General features: G+C 37.6%; 1 protein-coding gene across 1 annotated transcript; it reads right to left on the bottom strand.

Moving 5' to 3' along the window:
• Positions 1–1220: 1220 nt before the first annotated feature.
• TPH1 (tryptophan hydroxylase 1) lies at positions 1221–17641 on the bottom strand. Its single transcript, XM_064492528.1, has 12 exons — positions 16941–17641; positions 16344–16508; positions 15638–15774; positions 11451–11634; positions 9299–9399; positions 6467–6534; positions 6123–6319; positions 5451–5586; positions 4604–4730; positions 2984–3079; positions 2092–2225; positions 1221–1575 (listed from the first exon to the last, which is right to left on the bottom strand). Exons 3-12 carry the CDS (start codon positions 15752–15754, stop codon positions 1401–1403), a joined length of 1335 nt encoding a protein of 444 aa, XP_064348598.1. The 5' UTR covers positions 15755–15774; positions 16344–16508; positions 16941–17641; the 3' UTR covers positions 1221–1400.
• Between the last annotated feature and the right edge of the window lie 1925 nt (positions 17642–19566).

The following is a 19566-nucleotide window of genomic DNA, read 5'->3' as shown; positions in this document are numbered from 1 at the left end:
GTTATATAACACTGGCCTAATTTGGGACATCTAGATGGAAATATCCAGGAGGCAGCTGGACTTAAAGAGGCAAAAACTCAAGACAGATGTCAGGGTCTTAGAACTGCAAATATATGAGTCATACGAAACAAGAATTGAAGCCATGACCATGGATGACATTTTCCATAAGCAGATAGCAGAGAGAAGAGGGCCAAAGACAGAAGCCTGAGGAAAGTGTTCCTTTGGTGGGTAGGGGGAGGAAAGAAGGCAGTACTGGGGAGTCCAGCTTTACCTGTGTATATCAGGCCTGCGCCCTGTACTACCCCGCTGACACCGCATAAAACCCAGTGCTTGCAACCTTCATTATTATAGTGTTGGTCCTAAAATGCTCTTCTTGACCTATCTTACACCATTTCCTACCCATTTCCCCACCCTCGACCCTCATGCCTGGCCTTCCTATGTATAGTCTCACATTATACCTTGGAAATAAAGTGCTTGGGACTGCTTTTACAAATTTAACTTTGTGCGTCTCTCAACTGCCTCAGTTTGAATTCTCCCTTTGACAAACTGTCTCCTGGTAACCTGAGGACAACCCCTGGGGCTGCATGCTTGAGTACAGGGCTTTGCAAGTGGCACCCCCACCAAGTTCCCCTTGGTCCCATGAGTAGGACAGATAATCTAAAACAAAACCAGCATCATGCAATGCCATAGAAAGGAAAGAGTTTCAAAGAGGATAGTCACTTGGGAATGGGTTTCCTAGTGCCTACTTAAAAAAAAGTCCCAAATTCTTTGCCTGGACCTAAGGATTATAAGCAAGCCAACCTTTCTTGACTTAGCTTTTCCTATTTCCCTGCAAGACACTACACAGGAAACTAGACTACTTGCTCTTTACTAGGTATGCTTCAGGCTACTACTCTGTCTTTTGCTCAGGCTAGCAGCAGAGACAGCTGGTTTCCTATTAAATTTAGGACCAAGCTCAGCCCAAATTCAGTTGGTAAGTAAGATACTTTAGAAATAAGAGGATCTTAGGTAACAATATGGATCAGCTCCATAATGCCCATCAAGGTATTTTAAGTGATCATAAAGGTCATTTTACTCAAGAAGGATTGTGGAAAATAGAATCAGGCTAGGACTAGATCTATCAATTGGGTCAAGCAAATTCTCTGTGAAAACCAGAGTGGTCAATGAATTGTATGGTATCTGAATTATACTTCACTAACGCCATTACTGAAAAAAAAAAAAAAAAACAAAACAGTGGCTAGAGTATCCAGGTACAAGTTTCAAAGACTAGTGGTCCATTAAAGAATAGGAGTAGAGAATATTTGGCTGCTGTCCTTCCACAACCAGGTCTTCAAAGCAATAGCTGGCCCACAGGCCTCTGAATTGATGCTCAGATGCTTTCGGGATTAGGCTGGCAACTGTCAGATGCTCAGTTGCCTGCTGACCTTCGCCAGGGCATCACTGACAACATCAAGGTCATGCTGCAGCTCGTTCATGGCGCTGGTTATGCTCTTGGCGTCTTTCAAGATCTGAATACTCCGTGTATATGGATTATACTTCACTCCAAATGGACGCCTGATTGTTTTGGTAAATTCTCTATTTAAGAAAACAAATGAGAAGCAATCAATTTCTAGGAGGAAAATAATGAAAACTAAACAGTGTCCATTAGTCAAAAAATTAACATATCTAAATCCTGTGCATACTTCAAGTCCTTTCCCAAATGCCATTAAGCTTTCCCTGTTACCCCATCTGGAATGAATTGCTCCTGAAAAAAATGCAGAACAATGTTTTTTTTGCCCATTTCATCTATATCTCTCAAAGGCTTCCTAGTTGTTTTATTTGTATACAGTTTATTTTTCATATTACATTATAAACTCTATGGGAAGGAATGGGAAGAAACCAATTTCTCAAAGTATCTGATTCATAATTGCAACACTGAACATCATGATAAACAACATACCCTAAATATTTACTGTGATAGGGAGATAAGTTACAGGCAGAAGAAGCCTGGTGGGCTTCTAATTATCCAGCTGCTTACTTCTGTGACTTGCTACCATTATTGGACCTCTTTTTTGCAGAGGAAAATTAAGGCATAAGGAAGATATACTTTACCTCATTTTCTCCTTTGCATCTTCAAAGCTTTCAGATACAAAGTAGACATCCTGAAAAGTTGTGATGAGACACTCCTGTTTGCAGGTAATCTTGGGATCAAAGGGCTTTACTTTGGCATGTCCAGAAAGTGCATGCTAGAGGACAAGGAGTCAGTGAATCAAAGAATATTTTGAAATTTTGAAATTTTCATAGATCACAATCCACATGCAACTGCCAGAACCATACCTCTGAATGTGTTACTAATGCAATGGGCCGAACCTATAATTCCAAACTTATTTCCTACGGTTCTATTTAATCCAAAATATACTCCAGCAAAATAAATGACTTACTGTTCCCTGTAAATGCCCCAAGATCATCTCCATTGTTCTAAAGCTGTTCTCCATGTAGGAGGTGCCCAAGGGTCTTTATTTATTCCCACATTAGGGCATCTACTTTCTACCCTGCACACTTATTCCTATACATGACTTGCACCCACTACCAGGTGGTAGGCTCCTTGAGAGCAAGACTGTACCTTGGACAATATTTCTTGCATATCCATCACTCAATAAACATAAGTTCATTCCTTTATTGGATAAATAATAAATCTCAAAGAATTCCCTAGAAATTACTGAAGTTATTGCTAGCACACCAAAAGCGGTGAGGAAACAGCAAGACTTTGTGAGCAAAAGCTTTAAAACACTTTTTTTTTTAACTTAAAAGATCTATCAGTCCTCTGAATAGATATTTATATCTATTCAGAAAACTTAGGAAATAGAGAAAAATGCCTCTTAGGTAATATTTCCCGCCACCCCAAGTATTTTCCACAGTAAGCTTTTGTTCAGATCCAAAACTTCCAGGTCGTATCAATTATATTAAGTGAATATGGTTATGTGCAAAGATTTACAACTCTTACTTTGAGTTCACTGATAGAAGAAAGCAAGCCAGCACCAAAGACTCTTAGCTGCCCCTCTTGTTTACACAGACCAAACTCCACAGTGAAAAAGTAGCACTGCAAAAAGATAGCAGTATTACTTTCACATCCTGAATGACTGGATTTAAAGCAAATTACAACTCTTAGTCACTGACCCAATGTACCCTGGAATAGACTCCAAGACCCCCAGACTAGCTCACAAGTAGTTCTACAATCTGGCTTCATTCCAAACCAGACTTCTCAAACTTCTGTTCCTAGAATTCTTATACACTCTTAAAAATTACTGAGGACCACAAATACTTTTTGTTTATGTGGGTTATAATTAGCCATATTAACCATATTAAAAATATAAACTGAGAACACTTTAAAATGTTCACTAATTTTAAAATATAAGCCATTTTATAGTAACACAAATAACATTTTAATCAAAAGTAACTATATTGTACAAAACAAAAAAAAAGATGAGAAAAGTAGCATTGTTTTACATTTAATGCCTGACTAAATATTGTTTAATGTCTGGCTGGAAAACAGATGGATTCTCATATCTGCTTGTTTTTAACCTGGTGCAATAGGTTGTTTCGGTTCAAGTATATGAAAAAAATTCACCCTCATACAGATAAGTAGCTGGAAGAAGGCTGAATATTATAATAGCCTTCTCAGATAATTGTGGATATTCTTATTTGACACTACATCAAAACTCAATAAGTAGTAGTTTCTTAAAGTGCAGCTGCAACGTGGAATCTGAAACCATATCTAAGAACTCTGTCTCTTACATTGAAATCTACTTTGCATTTTGAATAGATCTTTCCTCCAGGACTCTGCAAAAGGGTTCCAGGGACCACCCCCCCAGGGGTCCCCAAACCACAATTTGAGAAGCACTGTTTTATCCATCTATAGTCTATTTGACACCACCTCCCCCACCCTCACACACTCTGCTCCAGCTTCTTGTCATTTCCCCAGATATACCAAGCACCTCCTGTCTGTCCTTGGGTGCACTCTTCCTGAGATGCTCTTTCTTCTTTTCCTGGCACGTGAAAACATTAATCATCTTCCCTGGGCTAGTCCAGATGCTCATCTTCCTGAAACCTTCCCCAAGCAGTTCTCTGTGCTCCCAGAGCACTCTGCCTAAACTTCTCTAGAGACTTGTTCTCATTCTAACATAACTGTCTGTGTATAAGTTCCTTGAAGGTAGGAACCAGGCCTTACTCATCTTCGTGTTTCCAGCATGTTGTCTTGTACCTAGTGCTCAAAAATAGTTTTAGCATCATTTTTAGGGAACCTGTCATTTTTACTAAAAAGAAGAAGACATACAAACTATTAACCTTATTGTACTCATGTTCTCTATTTCTCTACCTTTTTTTAAAGCTCATGTTTTCTTTTGATAAACCTTAAATTTTTCCATCCTCTTTTAATGTTATTTAAATTATTTAAATTAAATTAAATTAAATTAAATTAAATTAAATTAAATTAAATTAAATTAAATATGAGCAAAGACAAATTTTCTAATGGTCATCTTGAATACATCTTTTTAAACCACACAAATGCCCACATCCCACCCCAGTTAAGAATTACTAATGTATACAGCTATTTCCAGATTTATACCGTTGCCAGTTTTTGAACAGCCTCTTCTGAAGCTCCAAGAGAAGCCAGGCCAATTTCTTGGGAGAATTGAGCAAAACTAGGTTCAGCCAAAAGAGGGACATGACCTAAGAGTTCATGGCAGGTATCTCTGAAAAAGAGGTACAAACATCACAGTCTGTTGCACTGTGATGCTTAACATAAATGCACAATCAACCATTCAATCAAACCAAAATCTGATCTTACTTTTACCTGAATTGACCAGGTGGTATTACTTTGGAAATGGACCACAAAGGACACTATTACAGTAAAGAAACTATTTTGGTTCAAAGCCTTGGACACTCACACACACACACACACACACAAGTACACACAGATACAGATGTCCACATCTCGCCACTCCCTCCACACACAAATCAGGTCTCTGCTCAACGTCACCATCTCAGCGAGTCCTTCCCTGATCACCCTTTTCAAAACAGAAGTACCCACACACACCCCGACCTCTATCCCCTTTCCCTGCTTTATTTTTCTCCATGGCACTTACAACCAACAGACATTCTACATACATATTTACCTGTTTGTTTATTATCTATATCCCCCATTGGAATATAAGCTCTATGAAGGTAGAAAATTTTGTCTGATTGTTTTCAGTGTTACATCCTCTATGCTTAGAACAGCACTTGGCACCTAGCAGGCTGTCGATTAATAATGGTAATAATAATGGCCAACACGTACAGAGAATGGAGCGTGTATTACTACGTGCCAGGCACCACTCAAAATGCTTTACATGTGCTAATTCACTTGATCTTCACCAAAAACTCATGATGTCGGTACCATACTGATGAACGGATGCTGCAGTAGAAGTACTTACGGCTCTGGGGTATAGAGGGGATCTGAACTGTGTCTCACATACTGTGTACAGTGAAAAACTCGAAAGGCTAAACCTGATAAGAAATCTCTTGGTGATAAGTAACCAGCCACAGGACGGATGGAAAAACCTGTGCGCTCTGCAAAGCAAAGGAGAAAACAGAGAAAATCTTTACTGCGAGTGGGTGTGGGATTTTTGCATGAACATTCCCATGGATACAGAACTATCTCATGAGCCTGTTCCATTTTCAAGTGGTTCTTTTAGCAAAATCTTCCCCATTTTGAGCCCAAAGTTTGCTATTTCTATCCATTTGTCCTTTACTTAGGGCCACATAGTAATCCCTCTATTACACACGATGACCTTCAAATACTTAAATAAAGCTGTAAAGTCCCCTAAAATCCCAGGTTAAACATCCTAAGAGTCCTTCAAATTTTATTTATAGGATACATTTTCCAATCCCTTTATAATTCAGCTCACTTTCTTCTACACTTGCTCCAGGTTATGACTTATGTCTGTCCCTCTTCAGAAGTGGTGCCCAATACTGGATCCAATTCTCCAAGACAGGAGAAAAAAATTCTGACCTCCTCTACAACTGAACTTTATTCCTCTATTAAAAATTCTGTCATAATGAAAAACAGAGTCCAACATTCCCCTTAAAATCAATTAGCTCATTACCTTTTAAAAAGTTTGAGACATCTTCCAGTTGTGGGATATTATCTTCCCGGTATCCACAGTATTTAGAAAGCAGAGGTAAGTTTTTGAGATACTCCCTGCAGGCATGGGTTGGGTAAAGTTTGTTAAGCTCTCGGAACACGGTTCCCCAGGTCTTAATCTCCTCTTCAGTGAATTCAACCTTAGGAATGGGGTCTCCACTGATGAGATAAAGAGAGGAAGTTATTTTGAATTATCATTCAATAAACAGTAGCACTTATTTTCTATTTACTAAATGAGTATAATTTACTCTATTCATTTAGTTTATTATTTCAAAGTTGGATAAGTTATTTTTATAATACACTTACTGTTTATAGTTCATAGCCAAGTCTGCAAAATACTTTCGTCTTTTACGGTAGACATTGTCTTTGAAGCCCTGATAATTAAAGAAACGTTTTTAAATATCCATACTAAAAATACTAGACAAATGATTTTAAAAATATTTCATTATTATTTGAGTGATTATGTTGAAAGGCTGCATAATTGTTATTTTGAGCAACCACTGTTTAGAAATATATGATCATTTTTATTTTAAAGTCAATGTTATAGGACAGTTTAATATGATAGTGGCTACAAAGATAAAAGATACTATACATACAAAATACTGCAATAGCTACAAAAACAGAGTAGTTCTGAAGAAAAAGAAAAGTACCACCCTAATTATACACATGGCTCTTTTCCAAGGGTGAATTTTTTTTCCTAATCATTTGACTATAACTTCAGTTATATTTTCCTGTAAAGTAATTAATAACACAATGATAATTAATAATACTTGAAATCATGGCAACTGAATCCAGCCTCAGATTTTATTACAAAATGCAGACATATTCATAATTTGCAGAAGCAAATAATGATAATAAAAACAGATAAAACAATAACATTAGAATTTATACCTATGAAAAATATTTAAGAAAAAAATAGACAAAATAAGGCATCAAAAAGAAAATCTTCAGAGGATCTAGCCAACAATACAAAATAGGAAAGACAGGAAGGACGCTTGAAAGGAGAGAATGAGACCCGTGTTTAACACAGATTTATAGGCCTTTTCTCTGCTCCTGGTCTTGTACTGAAATCCAGAGAAACACAGCACAATCTGGGTCTTCAGGCGGTTTACTTTAACCAATTATTATGAAACAATATGATAAGTGCCTTATTAGAGGTATGCACAAAAGAGAAACTCATAATCCAGAGTATGTGAAAGAGGGTAGTGCAGGTCAGGAAAGGGTTCCTACGCTAAGTCGCAAAAGAGGAGTGGAGAAAGCACGGGTAGAGGGGGTCTGGGGGTGGAGGACAGAAAGCACAGCACAAGGACAGCGCAGAAGTGAAAAACAGCATGCTACACCTAAGAAAACACAGACAAACCACTGCTGCTGGAGCCTGGAGAGTGAGGTGAAACACGGTAAAAGCTAGTTAGTGCCTGTGAGAGCATGGATTTTAGTCTTTCGGTAATAGGAAGCCACTGGGATTAAAAAAAAAAAAAACAGCTTTATCAAGATTAAATTCACACATAAAATTGACATTTTGAAGTGTATAACTTTGTGGCTTTTAGTATATTCAGTGTTGTGAAACCACCTCCACCATAATTTCAGAATATTTTATCACCCCAAAAAGAAATGTACCCATTTGCAGTCTCTTCCCATTTTCCCCTCACTCTCAGCCCTTAGCAACCAGTAATTTACTTTCTGATTCTATGAATTTGCCTATTCTGGACATTTCATATAAAAGGAATCACACAATATATCACCTTTTGTGACTGGCTTCTTTCACTATCACAGTGTTTTCAGTGTTCACCTATGTTGTAGCACGTATCAGTATTTCATTTTTTTTATGGCCATTACTATTCCATGTTAGGGACATACCATGCTTTACTTATCCATTCACCAGTGGATGGACATTTGGGTAGCTTCTACCTTTTGGCTGTTATGAAGAATGCCTCTATGATTTTTGTGTGTACATATGTTTTCAATTTTCTTAGATATGTACCTAGTGTAGGTGCCATTGATGATTTTTAGGTGGAAGAGGGGTAATGGTCACACTGAGGCTTTAGAGCATTCTAGTGACTATGTGGAGGATGGGTTTGAGGGGGCAAAGCTGGAAGCAGAAGACCAGGCTGTGGGAGTAAGAATAAAAAAGGAATAAATTTAAGAAATATTTAAGTGAAAATCAGCAGGACTTGGTAGTAGGTCAGTAAAACTGATTTACATACCTTTCCATAAACATGCCCCAGATTTTTTTTGCCTCTGAAACTTTGATCATTTTGCAATGAACTATCCTTCCTCTCCATTGCTTTCCTGCCAAAATTCTTTAAGGCCAATTTAAAAGGTTGCCTTTCTCTGATCTCTTCAGCTAGAAGTGTTTGCTGTCTTATGTATATCTTTAAGCAGTCTGTTCGTGCCACTTAGCACACATCATATTTAAATCCTGAATATGTTTACTTATAAATGTGTGCTTTACCTGTTCAACTAGACTGTAAGCTCCCTGAGGGCAGGTACAGTAATTTATTAATTCCAATAATTACTCAATAAGATGTTATAGAATAAATGGATCAGTCAGCTGAGGACTAAGCATAAGGTCACATTCATGCAGCTAATAAGTGGTAGAAGCTAGATTAAATCCCTGGTCTGTGAACACCGCAGCTGAACTTTTCCCCCTCCTGGAATCCTAGAGCTCCACAAGAAATCATAATGCTCTGGACTTACTAATTCTCCAACTCATGCCTGTACTGTATCCCACATAATTTTCCAAGGAAACAACTTCCTAATTCATCAATTATGCTGGAAAGCATAGGTGATAAGTCTTTCTCCTTCTTGTCTTTACTTCCCTCTCCAATAACCCATGCCCATTTTAATAGAAACTGACTGCAGATAGTCTTCACTGTAGTATAACTCTTGGAATAGCTCTTAGTAATAGGAATTCCAGGCACAGACAGATGTTCTGCAGCCAATGAAATTATGCTCTTTAATCACTTGGTCTCAATTCCACCAACATGAGGGACTAGTAACACTTCCCAAAATCCAGATTAATCAAGATCCTATTTAGTCTAGGGTAAGTACTTTCTCCAAAAAAGGAATAAAAATTGCCCTTAATTTTTTAGTTTGCTTTAAATTATTTTCATGAAAATATTTATTAAAAATATTTACAGGATGGTCAGCATCCAGTTCAGATCCATACATCAGAACTCTGTTGGCACAATGGTCCAGGTCAGAAATCTTCTTTGGAAACCAAGGAACAGCTTCCATACCTGCAAAATACAAAAACCACTAACAGCGGGAGAGACAATCTTAAATTAGGCAATAAGGAAGAAGAAACTAAGAAAGTCATAAACGTATCTGGATGAGATTTTTAATTTTACCTTCTATGTTGAGGCAAAGTGTATACAAGGAAATTGCTCTAGTTCTAATAAGTAAATCTTACTCAGAATTTTTGTACTTAAAAATATTTTGAGCCTTGATTTCCTAAATGTTAGAGAAATGATGTACTTTAGTAATAGACCAAAAATTCAAAAAAAATTTAAGCCGCATATTTAGTTATGCTAAAAAAGTAGATAAGGATGCACAACTTTACAGATCAAGGTGCAAATTTAATAAAAACCCTGAATGTTTATCTTTGTTGATGAAAAGGATCTTAGAGATCATTTACATCTTTGCCACTCTGATCTTCTCACCATCCCTCAGACATACAAGCCTTGATAAAACTCCGTGTTTTTGTATATGCTGCTCTTCTAATCCCTGCTCCACCTCATCCTTCTGTTTTCCTGAGAATATCCTTTTTCTTCTTCAAGACCTAAATCGAATGAGCCTTCCCTGACCCTGTAGGTGGAGCTAATTCTCTGTGCTCTAGGTTCCTGTGATACTATGGCTCTAATTCTCTAAAAGCTTTTACTATGTTTTACTATAATGTATCTGTATATGGCTGTCTTATAGAAAAAGAATGGGAACAACTCTAGGGTAGGACTATTTATTTTTATATTTCCATTTCTTTTCCTTTTTTTTCCTTAATGGGGGGGCAGGTAATTTTTGGTTTATTTATTTGTTTATTTTTTTAAACAGAGGTAGTGGGAATTGAACCCAGGACCTTGTGCATGCTAGGCATGCACTCCACCACTGAGCTATACCTTACCCCCGTATCCGCATTTCTTAGTAGAAACTGATTGACACAAATTAGTGGTCCCTAAATATCAACCGAACCATTTAGACTCCACAAAACTCTTCATCTTATAGATGAGGTAACCAAAATCCAGAGAGGTGAAGTAATTTATCCAAGACAACTCATCTCCAATGGAAGAGAGAAAACTAGAACTCAATCCTTCTCGCTCCAGTTTAATGCTCTTTCTAACATACCCAGAAGAGATATTCAAGAGATTCAGCAACAAATACAACAGGGCACCAATCACTCAAAATAGACACAGGCAGAGTTCCAGGCTCCGGCTCTGCCAGGTGTTAAACCTTTAGTTGCTTGTAGTGGGCATGGGACTCCTGGGGAGGATGGGGGGCACATAGGCTTCGGGCCTGGTGGGGAGCACTCAAGGGACTCCAGGAGGAAGCTATCTACCAGTCAGAAATGGAATTAGTATGTCGATATTTTAATAAATTATAGCCATACAAACCCGTAACAGATGAATATCAGCCCTGATTACACCCCAAATATTGTGACATAATCTGAAAGGATTATTTTAAATTGGTTATCATATCTAAAATGTAACATTTATCCATTTGTCTTTTGCACCAAGTAAACTACAAGGATTTTTCCACAATAGATCTTAGCCTATATCTTTGCTATCTGAGTATCTGAAACCTTAGAAGGCTTTATTGCTTTTTCTTTTGGTTTTGGTGGAAGTGAGGACAAGGAAGAATGCTGTATTTCACATATAGAGTATTTCACATCATAGATGTCAGCAATTGTCAACAGGCTCACCAAATTCAAATTCATATAATATCTGCTAGATATTTGCCTTGTGAGAGTTCTAAGGGCTCAGGGATTGTGAACGGGAGGTTTGTGAGATCAAGAAATGCTTGATGACTTGAAAATTGAGATAACTTAATGGATTTCTAACCATTCTGAATTCTTCCTTATATTCGAGCTTTCCTTTTCACTTCTCTCGACCTTGATAAAATGTTGCTTTCTAATTTTTCTTTAGCATTTTGAGCAATTATGTTTTCTTCATTATCAGACTGTAGGGAATTTGAAAAGACAGACTTTTATTTTCACTTTCATACTTTCAATATAAACATAAGATTGGACACACATTACGCACTTAATCTTATGAGTAGTAGTTTCACTTTTCAAACTTACCATCTTCCTTCACAGTAAAATTATCTGGTAGGTTCACAGAGAGAACATTAGTATGAGACTTCAACAGATGAAAAATATCATTCAATTGTTCTCTATTGATATCACAGTCAACAAAAATCTCAAATTCTGAGTTTCTTCTTTTTGATTTTCGGGACTCGATATGTAATAGGTTCACATGCTTCTCCTGTGGAAAGCAGAGAGTGAAGATTACATATGACTGCCTCAAACGGTTATAGTCTCTGAGCTCCCATTACCACTAAAAATCAACCTCAGCACTTGCCATAACAGACAAAGGGGGAAAAGGCTGTTTTTGGTGCTGTCAACAGCAAAATAACTCCCCCTAAATATTAGGTACTATTCAAAAAAAGTTTGAAAAATTCATTACACCCTCCAGAAACTAACAAATTAAATTAACACTCACTAGAAAGTCCCTCAGATTACCAGAACTGATTGGCCTTCAAATCAAAAGACCAAGTCTCCTAGATAAAAAGAAGCATTTGAAAATTCCCTAAAATAAAGGCTAGTTTTTTTTAAGTGGTAGTAGTGTTAGTCCTTTAGAAAGAAAAATTTCCTTTGCAAAAAATGCATTTAATAAAATTAGATGAACAGCTTTAACACAGAATATTAAAACCTCCAATCTCCTAAGCAATAAACTTAGTAACCCATGCCAGCCTGAGCTATGAGCGCCATAGGTGTAAACCTGTAGGGGCAGCATATCTTCTCTTACCAATTTGGGTGCTGAGGAAAAGCCCTGGTGACATAATCATGAAACATAAGAACCAATCACCCAACAGTTTTCTTCATCTAAAAAATGAGAAAGTTAGAGTAGATCTCCAATACTAATCAGTTCAATCTAAATTAACCAAGTGAACACCCATGTAGCCATGTAAGGGCTGTGAAGCTTACAAAGAAGGGCAAGACATACAAGTTTATAATCTGGTTGGCTATTACATGAAAGAATAAGAGAAAATACAAGCGCTGAGTGTTCAGGTGCAAAAGATGTTTGGCAAAGGGAAAAAGCATCATAAGTTAGAGAAAGTAGAAGGTTCTGTGGAGCAGATAGGAACTCAAATGAGTCTTAAAAAATAGAATAACAAGACAGAAGGGAAGAAGTAGGATTCTTAACAGGAGGAACTGTATGTGACTGGAGTATAGTGCTGTACACCAGAAATTGACACACATTGTAAACTGACTGTACTTCAATAAAAACATTTTAAAAAATAAACAGGAGGAACTATGAGCAAAGGTAGAATCTGATAAGAAAGGAGAGAGAGTGTCAGGGAACTGGAACAGGTAGGGTTTATCCTGGAACATAGAATTTATCATGGAATCAATAGAAAGCCAGTTATAAAATACACTGGAACTGATTAGGAGTAAAGGAGAGTTTCATTGAATCTATTTCTTATGAATCTTTATAATAAGAATGCATTCATAAATATTTTCTGAATGATGACTTGAATAAATATAGATCTATAAATTATGTTTTTGGAGAAAAAGACAAAATGTCAACTCTTCCTAAATTAATCTATAAGTGAATGCTATCAAAATCAAAATCTTGATGAATTTGGTGAGGAAATGAAACTAAACAATTTCAAAGTCCATCCAGAAAAAAAAAATTTAGTCAAATTTAGGAAATTTCAGATTAAGTTAAAATAATAAGTGAGACATTTCCTATCAGATATTTCAGTTACAGAAACAGAGGCACAGAAATGTTAAGCAGTTTGCCCAAAGCTACACAGCTAATCAGTGTCAGAGCTGGAATTCAAACTCCGGCTGTCCAGCTCCATAGTTCATGCCCTTAAAGACTGTGTTGTAATCCTGTTGTACAAGAAAGGGAGAGTCAGAATAATGGATAATATGGTCTTTCTGAACAAGATTTACATAATCTTAATAATGAAAACACTAAAGACTGATAGAGTCAAAAATTGGGGCATAACTAAATTGGGAAGATGGAGGGAAGGGAACTTGAGGGAGCCACTGGAAAGGGAGCTGTGTAAAGAAAGCTAAATCTTCACTTCCACTAGAGAAAATCAATAGGTAATATCTACAAATGGAAAAATCAAGAAACTGCAGCAGAATAAGCATATTGTTTATAAACATGGAAGTAAATACTAGAAAATATAGTTAAAATAGTTGAAAATGGTTGCCCTCTATGGGCTGAGGATAAGTAAAATAGGTGGGTTCACACCCACATCACTCACTATGCAGCGGTCAGAATGAATGAGATGGATACACAGCAGCATGGGTAGGTCTTAAGAACATAGTGCTGAGTAAATGAAATGTGTATTGTACAATAACCTTTATATAAATTACCAATACATGCACATGCAAAAACTCAACATCTAAGTAACATAAAAAAATAATTCAATGGCATTCACAGCTCAAACACATCTGAGTAGTTGCCTGTCAGAAGAGAGAAATGGAGATTGAATGAAACAGGAGGAAGCTGTATACATCAAAGAGGACAGTGTCCACATGACATAAGCAGTATGATTAGCTCAACCCTCTGCACCTAGGTCAACAAAAACCCTCTGCACCTAGGTCCACAAACTAAATGGAGTTTAGGGATGAAGAGAGATGAAGCAGAAGACTGCTGTTTTCTTTATAAACTTTATAATATGGGTTTGACTTTTTAAACCATGCACAAGTATCCACTGATTAAAAATAAAATAAAAAAGAAAGTTGATGGAAGAAATGTAGGTATGCTATTTAAAGACTCAAAGATAATCAGTAGAAGAGCTTAAAATAATCATGTAATCATCAAATTTGGGGAGGAGTAGAGGGAGAAGAGATGGAGGTGGTATCAGTATCTTTCACAATATAGAGTAAATAAATATCATATAAACTGACAATGCAAAGAGAGAGATCAGAACAACTTTTAGATATTATAAAATCATCACCAAAAGAACTAAAGAGCAGAGATAGTTAAAAGAGGTTGCCTCTAGGTAGTGGGACTGAGGTGCTTGGTTAAAAAGAACTGATGATTTTATCACAGACTCTTCGAGACTATTTGTTTATATTTAGAATTTTTAATTCTTTGAAATATTATTTTCAAATGTCTACTTCATAGCATAGCATATATATATAAAGTTCATTTATAAATAGCTAACACTTATTGATAATTTACTCTGAACTACCCTAAGCACTTTACATATATTAACTTTATTAGTTCTCACAATGACCCTATCAGGTAGGTAGGGTTCTCACTTTATAGATGATAAGATGAAGCACAGAGAAATTAATTAATTTACCCACAGTCACACAGTCAGTAAGTGACAGAGCGAGGATCTGAACTCAGGTGGTTTGCCTACAGAGCCCACAGAGTTAACCCCAATGATTTTCTAGTAGCATAATTTAACCAGTCCCATACCTTAAGTAGTTTGTTTATAATTCTTAGCTTCTATAAATAAATCTTTGTGTCCCTAAGCACTTAAACTAGATTGTCTCCCAGGTCAATGATATCATAGTATATGGTACTCCTCTTTCAGTTCAGTTTACACACATGTAATTATTTATTGACTACAATTATTTGTTTAGTGTCTGTCTTCTCCACTAGACTATTCACACTGTAAGAGCTGACACTATGTCTACTTTATTCCGGTCTGCATCCCTCGTAACTGGCAGGGCACCCTCCACTTGGCAGGTACTCAGTAAATATTCATGTTCTGATAACGGAGCCTTATTTCTTTAAGACAGATTTATGGAAGTGGAATTACTGGGTAAAAATATGTGAACATTTTAAGACTCACAATATATATTACCAGATTGTTTTCCTACACATTGCACCAATTTTCCCTCACACCAAAGGTGTATTTAAATGCCAAATGCATTGAAGCTTTGATGGTAGGGAGCAGTATAATTTTTGAATCTTTGCTATTGCACTGTATATCATTTAATATATTGTTAATGTATCATTAAATATCATTAAATTGTAATATTTTATCTAATAAAATCAAAACTTGCTTCTCCCAAATCTATGAAGTGAATCTTTCCTCCATTTCTTTATTAGTTATTTGCATCTCCTCTTATGTATATTGTTTGTATCCTTTGCCTACTTGATAGAATTGAACAATATTTTAGAAATTTAAGTGCTTAAAAATTTCTGTAGTGCACTTCTGAAGAATTTACAAATAATTTTATAGACTCATTTTATAAGAGTTCAATGCAGAAATATGGAGAGTGCTTACCTGGAAAATTTTCAGTGCTTTTATAAGCCCTCCAACTTCATTCTTTAAGGAAAAAATGAGAGTTGCTCTTCCCTTTTCTAAGGAATGGTCTTTGTTTTCCTTATTGTCTTCAATCATAATGAATTTGGTATACTTCTCTAAAAATAAAATATGAAAATATAGAGAAGTGGTATAACGTAGACAATATTTGGTAACATACACAACATTCGGTAACATTAACCAAGTTTTCGTTTCCTCACCTGTAAAACATGCATATGCAGATATACTTTGCAAGGCTGTAATGAGACCACAATAAGATAAAACATTGCCTAGCACAGTGCCTAGAATTTAATAGGCATACAATACAAGTTAGTAGTTTCCTTTTCTTTTTCTCTAATCTAATCCTTTCAGAGCATGACTCAAGCCCATGGGCTTCTTGCAGTCTTCCTGGCTATTGTGGCCTGAACTGGGCACTCTTCCTCTATGAAAGTCTACCTCCTCTCCCCCTACAATTTCAGCTCTTTTTTATACTGGGTCCGGTTTTTTTTGTTTGTTTGTTTTTGTTTTTGTTTTGTTTTTTTTAAGTTTCAGGTGTACAATATAGTGATTCAGTACTAAAAAGTTCAACTCTGGTATTTTTTTCCCCAAGTCAACGACAGTAGAGCATCAGTGGGGAGTTAACTTAAACCTCTGAAAACCCAATGATCAGAGACAAAGTTAAGCTTACCTGGACTATCGACAGGATCTGAACTACTAGGCCCTATGCCTCTTTGTCAGTTGTAACCTGGTACCCAAGGTCTTAGTCCTGGGCTTGGGTGGAGGTGATGAGATGAGATGCTGAGAGGCTTTGCATCAGACTCCCTTTCTTTGGGGGTGTCTAAGGGAGGGTTGCCTTTATAGGAAGAGAAGGAAAAGAGATGTTGCCATTAGACGGAGAGGAAGGGAAGGAAAAAGAATGTGTCTGTTTCTGCTAGCACAGGAGAATCAAACAGACTTGGGTTCAGCTCTGAACCTCAGTTTCCTCACCTGTAAAGTTCACGAAATATCTACCTCACAGAGTTTGCTGGGGAGGTGAAATCAGATAATATACAAAGAGCCTATTTCTAGCACAAGGGAGGCGCTCAAAAATAGTCTTTTCTCCACGAAGAGAATAGGAGGAAAGGAGAAGAGTGAGTGACCACAGGGGTACAACTTCACTTCCCAGGCCCAGCTTCCCACGGGCGTTTATCTCCCAGAGGGTGACCCTGACTCTTCCCAGAGCCGCAGCATCCCCATATTCGCGACGGTGGTCCCCGGTCCCGGGGGAAGGGGCCTCCGCACTCACCTTGGGCGCCACTAGCGGTGAGCTGGGTCTGTCCGCGGATTCCCGCTGTCCGCCTCTTATAGAAGCGGGAGTCGGGGCGGGCCAATGGGCGCCCGAGGCTGCCGGGCGGTGGCCAATGAGAAAGAGGTTCGCCTGCCGGTCGTGGGGAGCGTCCGGGGAGCTGACCGCCTCTGGGTTCTGACTGTCCGCCAGCCTGCGCCGAGACTCTCACGCCTTAGTCTTCACGTGTATCTGACTGGTGTTTTAATTAAGTTAATGTTAGACCACTCTTAACTACAGGAGTCTGACTAATACTAAACAATCCAGCGTTGAAAATTCCCTCCAAACCAAGACAAGATTCATTATTGGCATAATGACCTCCCATAGGCTTGTACTGCTTCTCCCGGTTGGCGACCAAAGCAGGAACCACCTCCCCCGATCCCCAACACAGACACACACAAGACACACACAAGACACACACACAAGACACACACACAAGACACACACACACACACACACAAGACACACACACAAGACACACACACACACACACACACACACTTCCCAGATACCTCTATGCTTCTAGGTTACTTGGTAGTCCAGCCCTACCTCATCACTCTCCTGGTGACTTCCCTTGTTCCTTAAGGCAAAGCAATTGTTGACCTTTTTAGAAGGGAAGTACTCAGTATTTCCCAATTAAAGTTTAAAGCTGCAAATAGATAAGCATGCTATCTTAGCAGAAAATCATATGTTTACAACATGTCACAGAAGCCAAAAATTTGGACTAGGTTATTTACTGAGTGTTCAGTCCATCAGATCCTGTCCTGAAGGACTATATATATATATATCACACTACAATTTTTGCTTCAGTTCTTTAAAAGTCAAGTTTGTTGATATACAATTTACATACAGTAAAATTCACCCTTTTGAGATGGTACATCTCTGTGAGTTTTGTCAAACATATACAGTTGTGTAACTACCAAATAGAATATAGAACATTTCCATCACCTCAGAAAAGCTCCCTTGTTTCAATCCTCTCCCCTAACATCCAGCCCCTGGCAACCACTAATGTTGTTTATGTCCCTCTACTGTTTCCTTTTCTGGAATGTAATATAAATGGAATCATATGGTGTGTATAGGTTTTTAGTTCCTGGCACTTAACATGATGCTGTTGAACTTCACCCATTTTGTTGCATGTATCAGTAATTTGTTCCTTTTCATTGTTGAGTATGGATATACTTTTAATGCAGGACATTTACAGCTTTCAAATGCATTTTTCCTTTTATCTGCATAATAATTCTATGAGGTAAATATTATCCTCATTTTACAGATAAGGAAACTCAGACACAGGAGGCTCTATGACCCTTTTCTGGTACAGGCTAGTAAACAGAATCAAGAATCAAGCAAAAACATTCTGACTTTAAATCTGGTGTTCTTATTACAATACCATGAAAAGCACTGACCAAGTAGAGACATTTTAGAACCAAGCTGAGGTCAAAGATAGCATTCCTCAAGTTGGGTCTATGGGAGGGATTGAACCATCTCTGTTAGAGAAGAGAGATGGGGCCAAGTCATTTAGTGAGCCCATTGCCAAAGAGATCAGGAGAATAGGTTGGGCACTGGCCCTGAGGTGGAGAGGCTTGAGTAGTTGGTATTAATGAACCCTATCTAAGGTCACCTTGAAGGACTGAGCAAAGCAGACATCTTTTCTGAGCCTCTCTAAACATACTTAGATCCCACAACCCTGGGAGACTACAGGCATTGGGGCTTTCCCATTTCTCTGACAGAATTCAGAAGATGACCCTGACCCTCCCCAAAACATCTCCAGCATTGTGCCTGGAATTCCACTAATTAAGAATTTTCATTGGACTCAGTGATACAATTTAAAATAAATTCACATACTCTGAGAAGGCACAAAGAAAGAACTATCAGTTGGAGAAAATATGTATTTGCCTGATTAGAAGTGTTTGATTCTTAATACCAGAATGATATCACAGAGTGAAAAAAATGACATTTCCATGGAAGCTATAGAAGAGGTAAATAAGTCAAGACACTCGAGAAAAGAAGCAATCTTAGTGAATGTATTCATTTCCCACTGTTCCCGTAACAAACTGCCACAAACTTAGCCATTAAAAAAAAAAAAAAAAAAGCACAAATGTATTATCTTAGTTTTGAAGGTCAGAAGTCCAAAATGGGTTTCACTGATCTAAAATCAAGGTGTCTGCAGGACTATGTTCCATTTGGAGGCTCCAGAAGAGAATCTGTTTTCTTGACTTTCCCTGGTTCTAGGTTTGTGACCCATGCATCCATCTTCAAAGCAAGTAATGTAGCATCTTTGAATTTCATTCTCCCGTCTTCCCCTATCACAGGTAAGAACTTTTGTGAATACTTTGTGGCTACCCAGATAATCCAGGATAATCTCCCCATCTCAAAATCCTTAATTTAATTACATCAGCAAAGTCTCTTTTGGCAGATAACAGTCACAGATTCCAGAGATTAGGACATGAACATCTTTGTACCAAAATGAGAAGCTTTGGGTGTTACCCAGACAGGAAATGGTGTTTCTCCTTATGTTTGTCCTATCATCTTGATCTGCAGAATCTATGGCAAAAGAGTTTTCTGACCCTGAGATATGGCTTTTGAGATA

This window comes from Camelus dromedarius, chromosome 12 (genome assembly GCF_036321535.1).
Source record: "Camelus dromedarius isolate mCamDro1 chromosome 12, mCamDro1.pat, whole genome shotgun sequence".
In the NCBI taxonomy this organism is placed as follows: Eukaryota; Metazoa; Chordata; class Mammalia; order Artiodactyla; family Camelidae; genus Camelus; species Camelus dromedarius.
The sequence above is the reverse complement of the archived record's forward strand: the minus strand, read 5'-3'. Positions and strand labels throughout refer to the sequence as shown.

Bases quoted from the DNA above. Each gene is read 5' to 3' on its own strand.
- TPH1 (XM_064492528.1), bottom strand. From the start codon at position 15,754: ATGATTGAAGACAATAAGGAAAACAAAGACCATTCCTTAGAAAAGGGA. The intron at 6,320-6,466 runs GTAAGTGTATTA...TTATCTCATCAG, and splicing joins TTGGCTATGAACTATAAACA to TGGAGACCCCATTCCTAAGG. The intron at 1,576-2,091 runs GTAAAGTATATC...TTTCTTAAATAG, and splicing joins GATGCAAAGGAGAAAATGAG to AGAATTTACCAAAACAATCA.